The sequence below is a fragment of the Sander vitreus genome, chromosome 3 (genome assembly GCF_031162955.1).
Source record: "Sander vitreus isolate 19-12246 chromosome 3, sanVit1, whole genome shotgun sequence".
In the NCBI taxonomy this organism is placed as follows: Eukaryota; Metazoa; Chordata; class Actinopteri; order Perciformes; family Percidae; genus Sander; species Sander vitreus.
In genome coordinates this window covers 7,430,001-7,444,188 of record NC_135857.1, presented here as the reverse complement: position 1 = coordinate 7,444,188, position 14,188 = coordinate 7,430,001, and the positions used below count along the sequence as shown (strand labels likewise).

At 39.0% G+C, this 14,188-nt stretch overlaps 1 protein-coding gene across 2 annotated transcripts in view; it reads right to left on the bottom strand.

The window, feature by feature from the left end:
* pipox (pipecolic acid oxidase) overlaps positions 1–14,188 on the bottom strand; it is a 70,931-nt gene that overhangs the window by 43,374 nt on the left and 13,369 nt on the right. For both annotated transcript variants that reach the window (XM_078245832.1, XM_078245831.1), the window contains exon 3: positions 12,559–12,772. In XM_078245832.1, coding sequence (XP_078101958.1) covers positions 12,559–12,772 — 214 coding nt within the window. The remainder of the gene's footprint in view (positions 1–12,558; positions 12,773–14,188) is intronic.

Below are 14,188 nucleotides of genomic sequence, written 5' to 3'. Positions count from 1 at the left end.
GCAGATAAGGCTTTTAAATCAAATACTCCATAACCAGAAAAGTTTCAGGAGTAATGTGACCCAGAATTGGGGAGAATTTAACCACACTGGCAGCCAAGATGATTGTTTACTGCCGTAGCATGTAGCTACATGCGACAATGTTAACACAGCACAACAGTAGTTACTGCCTGGAGCAGATAACCAATCACAGAAGTCCGGCTTAGAGTTGCGTAATACTTAGCCGAGAGTAGAAAACACTTTTGAAACTGGAGCGTTCAGAACAGTTGGAAATCTGAACATTTTAGCTCACGGGGATTTCTCTAAAATATGTTTACCTCATTATTTGAAATTTAGTTTTGGCCACGTTTAACATGAAAATCCGACATTATAACATTATAGATATGACAGAAAATACGGAAAAGCATAATATGTCCCCTTTAAAGAATGCAATTACGAAATAGAAAACAAACAAATAAATCTAAAATACAAATACCATAAAGTTAAAATGTAAATTATAGAACCAAAGAGGTACAAGACAGGGCTGTCCTTGTTTGCCACTTGTTTTTTTTCACTTGTTTAATAGAGCTCAGTGAGCGGCCACTTATTGAACGGCTCCGGTTCCGGAAAGGATTTCCACCATTCAATATCTAAATTGACCATTAAAAAAAAAAAAATGTAACAATGTTTTTATTGACTTTTCATTAATATATTTAAATTTCTTGCGCAACTGTGATTGAGTAGTTTTTTTTATGTACTTCTACTTTTTTAAGAAGTTTTTTAAATCTGTACTTTTACTTAAGTATGTTTTGTTAGAAGGATTGTACTTTGCTACATTTTAAATCACATCTGTTACTGAGTAAAAAAAAGTAGGGTAAATAAAAAATGCAAGGAAAAAATCGCGCCCCGGAAACTACTGCAGTGAATGATGACAAGACGGGCAGCACCAGTTTGTCTTCACTTACGCTAAAATTACAAGAAGGATGGAGACGGACAAGTCAGACACCAGCGGTGCAGACCAAGCTAAATGCAAAGCCCCGTTAAAATTTGCTGAAGTTGAACTCGAAGGAAATGAAGTTAACCCCTGACCGTATTTAAGCGACCACTTGGGCTGCAAATGCAGGGAAGGCAACAGCTTTATTATGCAGTGTAAGCTGTACATTTTAAATTGGCTACTTTTTAGTTTTACTTGTACTTAAGTAAAAGCTCATCCATGACCATGATGTAATAGTACATAAGTACTTAAGCAGAATCGTCCCAGCCCATAACAAAATAACTCTTCCAAGATCTGCCGTGTTACAAGAGCCAAAAAACAAAAAGCAAACTATATGACAGTATTGCATGCACAGAACAATGGCACCTCTAGCAAAGTAACGATATACATAAATACAAAAACAAATAAGAATTGCACCATAGCTATCACCCTCAAGACATGCCTCAGCCCATTTCCCTTCTGGGGTTTACCACTTATTTGAATCTGAGGTATCCTGTCCCACATTTACCCTCTGTAGAAGCTCCCTATGTCCCCTTTTCTTATTTCTGAATACTGTAATTCAAATGGCTTCCAGATTTTCTTATACAACCCCAATTCGTTTTTTTAATATATACGTTAATCTTTCCATGGACATACATTGCGTGCTATATTCTTGATCCAAACAACAATTGTAGGTGCCTCTACTTTCTTCCAGATAGGAGCTATAGTCCTTTGTGCCTGTAGTATAGCAAAATCAATACATTTATATTGTTTGGGGTTTCAGATTTAAATTAATTGGATACAGATGCAGCAATATCATCTTAGGGTCAAGTGGAATGTTCACAGACAAGATGAACATAGTGTTATTGATCACTTCACTTTGTGTTTAGTGATGATTAGTGTGTGATGATACAAGTGTTAGCATGCTACCATCCAAACTAAGACAGTGAACATAGACCGAACATTATACTTGCTTAACATCAATGTGTTGGCATCACTTTTGTGATCATTTGAGCATGTGCATTTAGCATTTAGTCAAAGCACCACTGTCCCTATAAGTATAATAAGGATGAACAAATCTAACATGGCTGTACTATACTATACACTTATATACTGTATGATACAATGACCACTGACAATGTTTGTTTAAAATAACTACCGGGTAGAAACCTCCTGTCCCGTACACACAGTTTTACGGCACTGAGCAAACAGGGACAAGGAACAACTGGATGAATGGCCTCATTCAGTCAGCTATAAACTATAGAAATAAAATGATCCGCAATTCATTTTAATGTTACAAACAGCTGGTCGAAAAAGCAGAGTTTTAGACGGAGCCTCAACGAGCGCCAGAAAGCATGGTAACGTTATATGGTTGAGAGAGATAGAGAGTGACTGAAGAGAGAGATAGCCCAGCGGCGTTAGAACAAAGCCATGACTCAGAGAAATAAAACGTGTTTTTGCCGATTGATCACTAGAAGTGTAACTGTAGCAAGCATCTCAATATCACTAACGTTATCCACATTCATACATAGACAAAACAAAATGATATATCCAGCTACAAAAAAACCTGGAAGTCGGAAGTAGAAAGGAAGTACGACGAGGCATTGTCATGGAGATGTTACACACGTCTAAAAATGCAAACAGCCAGAGAACATACCGTGGTCCTCAAAGCGGCTGCTTCCAAGAGATTGACAGGAGAGTGTGTGATTACGTGACAGAAAAACGTAATGATGGGATGCCCATTACCAGCTGAAGGCCTTGGAAATATTTACCATTAATTTAAATGTGACACTTTCATCTAAAAAGATATTTAAAATATTTTATTTAAAAGATGTTAAAAACAACAGCCTACCTTGTTTTGGTCAATGTGTGTTTATTAGATTCATTTTCAAAAAAATTATTTTCTTTATGAAAACAATATTTGGCTTTTATAAAGTACTTTTCCAAAAACGAGTCTTGAAAACGTCTTATGATCAGGGTTGTTTTATATTCGGACCAATACGGTAATTAAATAAGGTAGATCAATTGCGACATGTATTAAGTATCAGATAGATAACACTAAAGTCAAGGGGCTGTCATGCAATGACAATGCACAAAGCAATAATCCACCGATGTATTACACATCTATCACAAATTTATACTTGACTGCTGCTTCACAGTAAAGCGGCTGAACAATCCGTTCAGTCAATTGAGAATGGCACCTCACTGAAATAACAAAGAAGTGTTTTGTGCTTGAACTGGAAGCCATGGATGAGTCTGTTCTCCTCCAGTGCCTTTTCTCACTGCTGACAGAGTCAAGTAATGTGAATGTATTGCTCAAAGATATTCCTGGTGTGAGCTATTATTAGATTAAAACAATGGGTATTAAATATGTTCAGTTATCCACATCTTGGTATTTTACAACCCAATTATCCAGTTCTTTTGTGAATGTTTTTGCCAAGAACCATGGAACAGACATGAAGACCCATTTATGTATATTTTTTTGAATAGCATACTGGCTAATTTGCTATTGCTGCATTAAATAATGCTGGCAAATTTCCTACAAAATTGATCTGAAAGGGCCATGCCTTTTGTTTTAGCACGTGAAGGATGTAGACACAGTGTTACTCTCATATTTACTAAGAAGACAAAAGACCTTAAAATTCCTTAAAAAAAACACAAGATCCGGAACGTTTCTGGTGAATGAACTTTATAGACCTCCATGATTAGTCTTGATTAGACTTCAGATTAGAGGAAAATTACAGTTTATTACAATTGTGATATTAGCATTGTAGCACTGTCACATTGACATTGCACTCACCAAATAGTTGCTGAGATTTCTTTACACTGATATTACGGGAAAAAAAGTCAGACAGGGAAAGAAACACGAGCTGTCAGACAATCATGCCAACAGTTTATCCAGATCATCTAATCCTCTATATTTGGAGGTAAAACTTGTAGCGAGCACACCTGAAAAGTCGGTTATGATCCCTCATTGCACTGGAAAACTGTGAGTAGTTCCCTGATTGCCGCTCTTCTCCACCTGCCTTTCATTGAGTAGTCAACACACCTGATCCTCATCCAGCTCCTCTAAAGCTCCACATATACCTCGGCCTCTCTTCCAGTCTCCGCCGGAATGTTTAGTATAACAAGTGTGTTTGTATTTCGACATCTAGCTCATTACTTTGCTAAACCAAAATCTCAGGTTTTGCCTCTGGCATGCATGCCTTGCCAGTTGCTAATGACTTCTGTTCTCCGTCTTCAGAACCAAAAGATCTCAGGATTATCTTCCAAGTAGTCTTGCATTGCCAGACCTTCCTCCACAGCGCTGCAGATGAAGGTCTGGCTAGTCCACACAGCATTCTGGGATGGGAGAAAAACATGCTCTGGTGTATTGGCATTTCTTTAAACCAAATCAGAATCGTCTTGGGTGGCACTAAGCCCCGGACACAATGACGGTGCCTCTGCAAAATAGCCTCAGGAAGGAACTTGTTTTGGTGGAATGTGTACGTTTAAAGGTTGTTTTAGTCGTGCAACAGAAAACTCAGATTGGACAGATAGTCTAGCTAGCTGTCTGGATTTACCCTGCAGAGATCTGAGGAGCAGTTAACCATAGTCCTCATAAATTCACTGGAGTTGACCAGAATGGTCGTAGAGTAGCTCAACTTTGAAAAGTATTTGAAAAATATATATAAATTATGATGTGATTGAAAGAATATGTCCACATATCAACCGTAACACCTTAACACTGCATGTTGCAGTTATGTACAGTTGTGTTCAAAATAATAGCAGTCCAACATCACTAACCTCATAAATCAAATTTTTTGGTAGAAGTGATATTTCTAAATGGCAAATAATTTACTACTAAGTGTTGTAGAGTCATAGAAAACCAACAGACCCAACAATCATGACATGCATGCTGCTCATTCTGTGTAATTGAATCTGTAATTGAAAGGGGCATGTTAAAAATAATAGCAGTGTTGTGTTCAATTAGTGAGGCTGTTGATTCTGTGAAGAAACAGGTGTCAATAATGGCCCATATTTAAAGAAGGAAGGAAGCAAATGTTGTGCATGCTGGTTATAGTGCATTTCACACTGAAATACTCTACAAAATGGGTCGTTCCAGACATTGCTCTGAGGAACAGCGGACTTTGATTAAAAAGTTGATTGGAGAGGGGAAAACATATAAAGAAGTGCAGAAAGTTATAGGCTGCTCAGCCAAAATGAATTCAAATGCCTTGAAATGGCATCCAAAGCATGAACGACGTGGGAAAAAATGGTCAACTACCATTCGAATGGATCAAAGTATAGCCAAAATGGCAAAGGCTCAACCAGTGATCAGCTCCAGGAAAATCAAAGAAGACTTAAAGTTACCTGTGATTACTGTTACGATCAGAAGAAGGCTATGTGAAGCAAAGCTATCAGCTAGAAACCCCCGCAAAGTCCCATTGCTGAAAAAAAGACATGTACTGAATAGGTTGAAATTTGCCAAAAGACACACTGACTGGCCAAAGGAGAAATGGCGCAACATTCTGTGGACTGATGAGAGCAAAATTGTTCTTTTTGGGTATAGGGGCCGCAGACAGTTTGTCCGACGACCCCCATGCACTGAATTCAAGCCACAGTATACTGTGAAGACCGTAAAGCATGGTGGTGCAAAAACCATGTTATGGGGATGTTTCTCATACTGTGGTGTTGGGCCTATTTATCGCATACCAGGGATCATGGATCAGTTTCAATACATCAAAATACTTGAAGGGGTCATGTTACCATATGCTGAAGAGGAAACGCCTTTGAAATGGGTCTTTCAACAAGACAATGACCCAAAACACACCAGTAAGCGAGCAAAGTCTTGGTTGATAACTTGATAACTAAACTAAAACTGTAATGTCTGTTTGCAAAACTAACTAAAATAAAATGATCGAGTAAATGTCCTTAGTTTTCGTCTTTGTCGATTTTTCATAGAGCAACGTTATATCGTTATATCTCTCCAACGTTATATAACGTTATATCTCTCCAACCATGACATTTCCCGTAGACATGTATAGTTTCCGACTGGGAACCCAGAAATTCCGACATTCCACGTCAAATTGAACACAACATGTCCGTGGCTCAGTGCCTCTCGCCTGGCATCATGGCGGTACCGAAAGTCGGAAGAAAGCGGTAGTCCTATTTGATTATGACTGTGTCAGATAAAAGTGCCTTGCAGTGGAAGGTGGTAAAATATGTGGTCAATTTATTACAGGAAAAAATCCCACGAATTTGAAAGTACATTTGAGAAGCGCACACAAGCTAGGACGCTAACATATCTTACCTTAACAAGGTAAAGAAGAACGCAAAGCCCCCTTTCCCCGAAACACAAGCTAACCCCGGTAACGTTACGGGCATGGCTGTATGGATACAGGGCCAGGCAGCACAACAGAGACAACAGCAGGACAGAGAACACTACAGGAGGGCTTTTACCGGCGCCCTGACAGCTGCTGGTTAGTACATACACAGGAACACCAAAAGCGGGAGGAAGCGTGGGTTAATATGTGTACCGATACTGGGATGTCTCACAACTGTGTGACTCGATTGACTTCAAAAAGTTCGCCACTTTACTCGAACCAAAGTTCAAAACACCTGTTCATGTCGGTCTTCTTTAGTCTGTTGGCTGTTTAGTTTTTTTTCCTGGAACACGTCACTTACACATTTTGCACATACTGCGTCTTGTGTAGACTGTTTACATATTTATGACCATATGTAGGCTACATTTTATTTACTGGTGTTATTGTTGAATACATCGTGAATATATATTTCTAAAATTGTATGATGTTTTTGTTTGAGTTATTATTACACAAACTTTTTCTGACCTTTTTAAATCACCCGACAAATAACCCATATTACAAAAAAGACTAAAACTAATAAAAACTAAACTAAAACTAAGCATTTTCAAAAAATAAAAACTAAACTAGCAAACCCGCTTTAAAAACTAATTAAAACTAAACTGAATTTGAAAACAAAAAGTCAAAACGAAATAAAAATAAAAACTAATGAAAAATGCAAAACTATAATAACCTTGTTCCCAATGCAATGATATTATGGAATTAAAAGCTATTCTAAGGATTTTGAGCATTATTCACTTTTTTAAATCACACTGCTATTATTTTGAACACAACTGTAAGAGTGTGTGAAAACTAGTTAGCAAGGGAGCACAGAATGTTTGAACAGGAAGCTAAAAGTAATGAATAAATGGTAGAAACAAATAGCTAAAAGTAAGAACTAAACACCTGAAATGATTAGGAATGGGTAAAATAGTTAGTTTTAAATAAATGGTTGAAACATTCAGCTTCACTCAAAGCAGTAGTAGGCTAGTAGTAGGCTGATCAAACCAGCCTTTATATTTAATTTTTGTAGGCATTTTATATGCCTAATTTAGATAGCGATGGAAAGGAAATGGGAGCGAGAGGGGAAGACCTACAGCAAAGGACCCTGGGCCATACTCAAACCTGGGTGTGGTGAGGACTATTGGTACCCCGTACCAGCTACCTGGTTAACTAGCTCAGACTGGGGGATCCCGAGGCGTTCCCAGGCCAGGGTGGAGATATAATCCCTCCACCTAGTCCTGGGTCTTCCCCGAGGCCTCCTCCCAGCTGGACATGCCTGGAACACCTCCCTAGGTGATGAAAGTTTTTTCCCGCGCCTAACCAATTAATTGCTTTATCTCAATGAATATTCACTAATTATAGGGGGAGACATGAATGCAGTACTAGATTTAAATCAGGATAGATCAGGGGTCAATCTTACAAAGGCCTAAATACATACATCAGACATGTTTAGAGCATGTGGAATCTCACCATCTTGTATATATTTTAAATATTTGTTCTTGTATTCTATCTTATTATTATTTCATGTATATTGTATGTATGTATATTGTATCCTATTATTTCATGTATATTGTATCCTAGTATTATGTATATTCTGTGCAGTGTGACTGATATTTTGCTGCTGTAACACTGTAATTTCCCATTTTTGGGATCAATATCTATCTAGCTATCTATCTAACAGATATTTGAAGGATGCACAACCCTACAAGCAAGGATTACACCTTTTTTTCCACGTCACCTCACCCACTCCCGCATTGATTATATTTTGTGCTCCAGTGAGCTTAAGGCAATGTTCCACACGATAGCAATAGAACCAGCAATTCTGTCTGATCACAATGCGCTGATAACCACATTCCATTGTGATATGTTAGAAGAAAGATCTAGGAGGTGGCAATTGAATAATTCCCTTCTCCAGAACACAGCTTTTGATGCAGAATTTAGAGCCAAACTGACTGAGTGTATATCAATTAATACTGACTCAGTGTCTGACCCTGCATTTATTTGGCAGGCAACTAAAGGATTTATTAGAGATTTCACATTTTCCTTCACGGTCAACTTGAAGAGGAAAAGAGAGGCAAGGATTGCAGATTTGGAAAAATGCTGTCAATCTTTAGAGCAGTCTCTTAAGACTGTTTTTCTAAATCTACACATACTCTTTTAGTCACAAGTCTAACAGAGCTAAATGATCTGCTAAGAAGGATAGCTGAATTCATAATGTACAGAGTGAGGCAAAATTATTATTTTAATGGCTGTAAACCAAGCAAATTGCTTGCTCTGAAATTAAAATCCAGAGCTACTATCAACAGCATCCGCACAGACCGAGGTATCTCAACAAATCCTAAAGATATCAGCGCCACTTTTCAATCCTTCTATTCAAAGTTGTATGAGTCCTCCTGCAACCCAGATCTGACACAGTGCCAGGAGTTCCTAAGAGAACTAAACATGCCTCTTCTTGACCTAGAGGAGGCAGAAGAACTGGGTCAACCTATAATGTTAGAGGAACTAAAATCAGCATTAAAAACAGTTAAAAAAGGGTAGACGCCAGGGTTGGATGGAATTCCATCAGAACTTCTTCTACAGTACTTTCACACATTAGGACCTACCATTTTACAAGCTTTAACCTCAGCCATAGAGATGGGTACTTTTTACCAACAAACCAACATTGTGCTAATTTCCGTTATACCCAAAAAGGGCAAAGATCTTACAGATTGCTCAAATTGCAGGCCCATCAGCCTCATTGGGACTGATATTAAGCGTTATTCCAAAGTCTTGGCACTCCGCCTAGAGCGCTTTGTCGAGAAGCTAGTCCACCCATGTAATAGAAAAAGCCAAAAACCTTCCAACAACGGCAGCAGTTTTATCAGTGGACGCAGAAAAGGCTTTCGACCGCCTAAAGTGGAACTACTTGTGGCAACCTCTCTCTCTTCTGTCGTCATCCTTCTGGACCTTTCTGTTGCCTGTGACACAGTGAACCACCAGATCCTCATTTCAACACTCCAGGATCTGGGTGTTTCAGGCTCTGCACTCTCATTGCTCACATCTTACCTGACAGACCGAACCTACCGGGTAACTTGGAGAGGATCTACCTCAGAACCTTGCCCACTCAAAACTGGGGTTCCTCAGGGATCAGTCCTGGGTCCCCTCCTCTTTTCTCTGTACACCAACTCTCTCGGGTCTGTCATTCAGTCGCACAGCTTTTCTTACCACAGCTACGCAGATGACGCCCAACTAATTCTCTCCTTTTCCGGAGTCTGCAACTCAAGTAGCAGCACGTATCTCGCCCTTTCTGACTGACATTTCTTCTTGGATGTCCACCCACCATCTGAAACTCAACCTCGACAAGACTGAGCTCCTTTTCCTTCCAGGGAAGGGCTCTCCTACCCAAGACCTGACTATAACAATTGACAACTCTGTGGTAGCCCCCACATTTCTGGAAGAAACTTGAGACTTTAATTCGGCAGTATATTTGGAACAATGAACAACCTAGGCCAGGGGTCTCAAACTCTAATGAGCTGTGGTCCACTGCTGCCAACGTTATCTGATTGAAGGGCCATGTCAATGTTCAAGAATAATACAAAAAAAGAACGTATATTTCTGAAAATGTTTTTTTATTTCAAATACTGTATAACACAAAACTGCAAACAGAAAGTGCAAGTCTTTTTCTCTTTTTAGACACCTGTGCTTATTAATAAAATATGATAAAATAAATATTAATACAAATTTTAAAACCAACAAAAAAGCATAAAAATAGGTATATGTGTGTGTTTCACACCAAATAAAAATATTTTCCTCTCATAACTTATTTAAACCTGGCAAGGAACTGATAAATGAAATATCAGAATGCATTACTTCTTGCTAACACAACAAATAACACTCTCAAACACAAGTATACATTTGTATCCACATTTTCACTGTTCTTTAACTGTAAACTATTTATTTTTAACTTATTGTATTGCCATCAACAAACAAATCTTTGAGCCCATTTGTGCTTTATTTCTTGCCAGATACTTGGCAGCGCTTGTGCTCACAAAGCTGAGTCACATTTGCTCACGTTTGCGGCAACATACCACAAACACGGGAGGCCTGGCCCTCCCCAACCTTAAAATGTATCACAGAGCCTTTCAGCTACGGGCCCTCAAAGTGTGGATGGACCCCTCATCTACAGTTCCATGGAGAGAAATACAGCAAAACCTCACTGGAAGTCTAACCCTACATTCACATTAGCTACAAAAGAGAGCAACATGCACTCGCTTGTGGGCGCTCCTGGGCGTGCCTAGCCTACTCCCGGTTGCTTGGCAACAGTAAACAGAAATTCTCCGGTGCTACCTTCAACCACGTCTTACAAGTCACTTCAGAGGTCCTGTCAAGTCACAAGAAAGATATTTTTGGATTTAAAAGTATTTATTTCTCGATAAAAGTAACAAAATATGAGATAAAATGCCAAACATATCAGATATATACATAAATACGATGTCCTGAAGCGTTTGCCGCCATCTTGAATTATTTTCTTCGACTCGAGCCACTGACATACGTCACGCTGCCCTTACGCTGCCATCACTCCGATTGGCAGTTGCATTGTTGCATCGCTCAGCATTTGCATAAAATAAACTTCTTGTCTATTTTGGCCCTGCCTTGCTCGTGGCAAACGGCCATCCCCATTGAAAATGAATGGTAGCCTGTCGCTTTGTCTCTGTCTCTTGTAGCTAATGTGACTGTAGGGTAAGACTGCAAGACCTTGCCTTTGCAGGTGTGTGTCCAAAAAAGTTTATGCTAACCTATGGCCCTATTATCACAAACACATTGGCCAACTTTAAACAGGTGGAGGAGCAACTACGCTACAACAATAAGTGACTGATTTGAATACCACAATATGGCACAATACACACTTAATGTCTGGTAACAAACCCTTTGCTTGTAAGCAGTGGAGTGATAGAGGTATTTATACTTTAGATTAGCTATTCAATGAGAAAGGTATGTTGAGTTTTGAAGACCTGAGAGATAGTTTTGAGGTCCCCAGGACATTCTACTTTTATCTTCACTTAAGATCAGCCCTAAAATGTTATGAAGTGCCATGGGGAAACAGTCATTAAATGGTTTGTTGATCTTCCTGTGAGAGGATTAGTGTCCAAGATTTATGCTAAACTATGACTCTCAATAGTAAAGAAATGGGAGCAAGAGCTAAGCCCTGAGGGGAACACAATTAATTGGGATACAGTTTGGGACATTTTCTACTGTTCCAAGAATCCAAATCACCAGTATATCCACTTCAACATATGTCATAGGACATATTGGACTCCTCAGAAGAGATACGTCTCTAAAGTCATTCCCACTCCCTATTGTATTTTCTGTCAACCTGAACAAACTGGAACTTTCCTGCATATGGTCTGGGAGTATGAACAGGTGCATGAGTTCTGGAATAAAACAACATCAATAATATTTGATGAGATAGGATGTCGAATTCCTACTGACCCGATTGTTTTGTTACGTAATGACGACTCTAAATTACACCTGCTTGGGAGACAGAGGAAATTTTGGCTAGCTGGCTCAACTGCAACCAAGAAAATTATAGCTCAACGCTGGCTCCCCCCCCACTCGCTTTGTATAAAATAGTGGTTGGCGTATTTTCTAGACATAGTTATGCTTGAGTTCTCTACAGCAACGATTAACAAAGCCAAATCATCAACTATCAGCCTATGGGAAAGTGCAGCAGCACAAAATATCAGACTTAGAGTGTTGTCTGTGAGAGTGATTAGGCAAGGTGTGGTTTCTGTTTGTTTTGTTTTCCTTGAGACCGCAGAGGGTTAGGGGGTTTTGTTCTTGTTCGATTTGTGTTTCTCGGTTGTGTGCACCATCTGATATTACCTGTCACATATTGTGGAATTTGAAGGTGCTAATAAAACAAAAAGCCTGGGTCTTGTCAAAGAGCCTGGGTCTTTCTGAGGTTTAAGGTCTTTCTTAAAAGGAAGTTTTTCCTCGCCACTGATGCACCAAATAAGTCTGGCTAATGCTTGCTCGAGGAAAATTGTTGGGTCTTTGTAAATTATAGACTGTGGTCTAGACCTACTCTATCTGCAAAGTGTCTTGAGATGACTCTTGTTATGATTTGATACTATAAATGAATTTAAAATGAATCTATAAGATAGAAATGTACAAAACATTTTCCAGCAAAAGCTGCAACCAAGACCACATGATTGGCCTTGACTCCTGACATCACTTCCTGAAGCCAACATACCTAATACTCTATCAGCAGTATCTGTGCTGTACCTGGACAGTCTTGAGTACACGGTCAGCATACAAAACTCCAGCAGTGATGTCCACCACCGCTCCTTCTCCCTCAGCCAGGTTGACATGGGGAATGTGCTGGCTGAAGTTGTCCCGGTTCAGGATCACCATAGGAACCGTGTTCCTCTGCAGGGTGTCCTTAATCAGCTGGTAACTCTGACTGTTTTCTGGTCCCATCACCAGGAGTCCTGTTTGTCTGAGAGGGCAGATCAGTGGAGATGAAGGTGGCATCTTGGCAAGAAATGGTCAAGACACAAACCATTTACAAATCACAAACTGTGCAACATTGTTGGTACTAATATTAAAAGGAAAATTTTAATTTAGGACATAATAGTATTATATTTAACAGTCACAGGGCAAATACTAGAAGAGGTCAACTTCACACTGGTCGTTTAAGTGTAATTCTCACTGCTTAAAGTTTAAAAAGACCATGTATCCAGGGCCGCATTAACTTGTTGGGGGGACCCAGGGCAAAAATGTGCTCTGGGACCATAGTCAGCTCCCCTAAGTTTGTTTAGTAATCATTTAATAAAATAAATATTAAAAGCTATATAGTTAATTCTTGGTATTGGGAACACTAACATGACATGTCACTTACTAGCTTTTACAAAGCTTTCAACCACATATCAGGGTTGTCATCAGTGAATGTAAGTAGCTCATGTGTCATTACATAATTGTTAATATATAAAATATAACTATAACATTACATCTACATATCTTCTAACTTAGGTCACATTATGACACCTGATGAAGACCATGGTGAAAGCTATAAGAAAAGGTAGTAAGTGAACCTTGACTTTAGAATATTTACTCCCCTGCATTGAAACTAGATTTTTGGCAATCCACAATTGTCTGTGTCCTGTTCCCTTTGTTCTTTCCTTTCCCTAACTTGAAATGATGTGTTGGAGGAAGTTTTTCTATTACCCCTTTAGTCCTTCAATGATTTGCTTTTACCATTGAAGCTTTGATTAATTTTTTACCTAAAGCAGCAAAGTGCTACAAGGCAGTCCAGAAGATTTTCCCAAAAAATCCAACCTCATGGATTTTGTGGTTGTAAATGCTCCTTTCTACTACTATTTCTACTACTTTGTACTGTCTCAATATTAATGTGGCATTGCTTTATTAATGGTAAAATGATACAAATAGCACTTTTTATTGTATTGTATTCTTGCCAACAACCTGCCTGAGAATGCAATGAAAATAGAGCAGTGTATTGAATAGAGCTGTTGGTTAACATTGCCTCCGGGTGAAGTCAGCTCAGGCTCATCAACACCAAGGTTTTGCCTCACAAGCCCCCACCCTCGTTCTATACACCCTTGAAAAAACTATTAAACTTGACAAAAGATAGCGAGACCCTGGTGTCATTGAATAAAAAACAGCCTCTGAGACAGCAGCTGAAATGTTTAGGGAGAGTTATTAAAAGCATAGTTTGGATTTTTTTTAAGTGTTTTTTGATTTTTTTGTATGACCTACTTCTCCATAGTCAGTGTGTTAGCTACAGCTACCTTCTCTCTGCTTCTCTTCATAGTTGTCGGATTCATCTACCAACCCTTTGTGAGCTAGCTCAGGTTTGCCTTGGACTAGCTCTTAGTTATGCTGTTGTAGTTTTAGA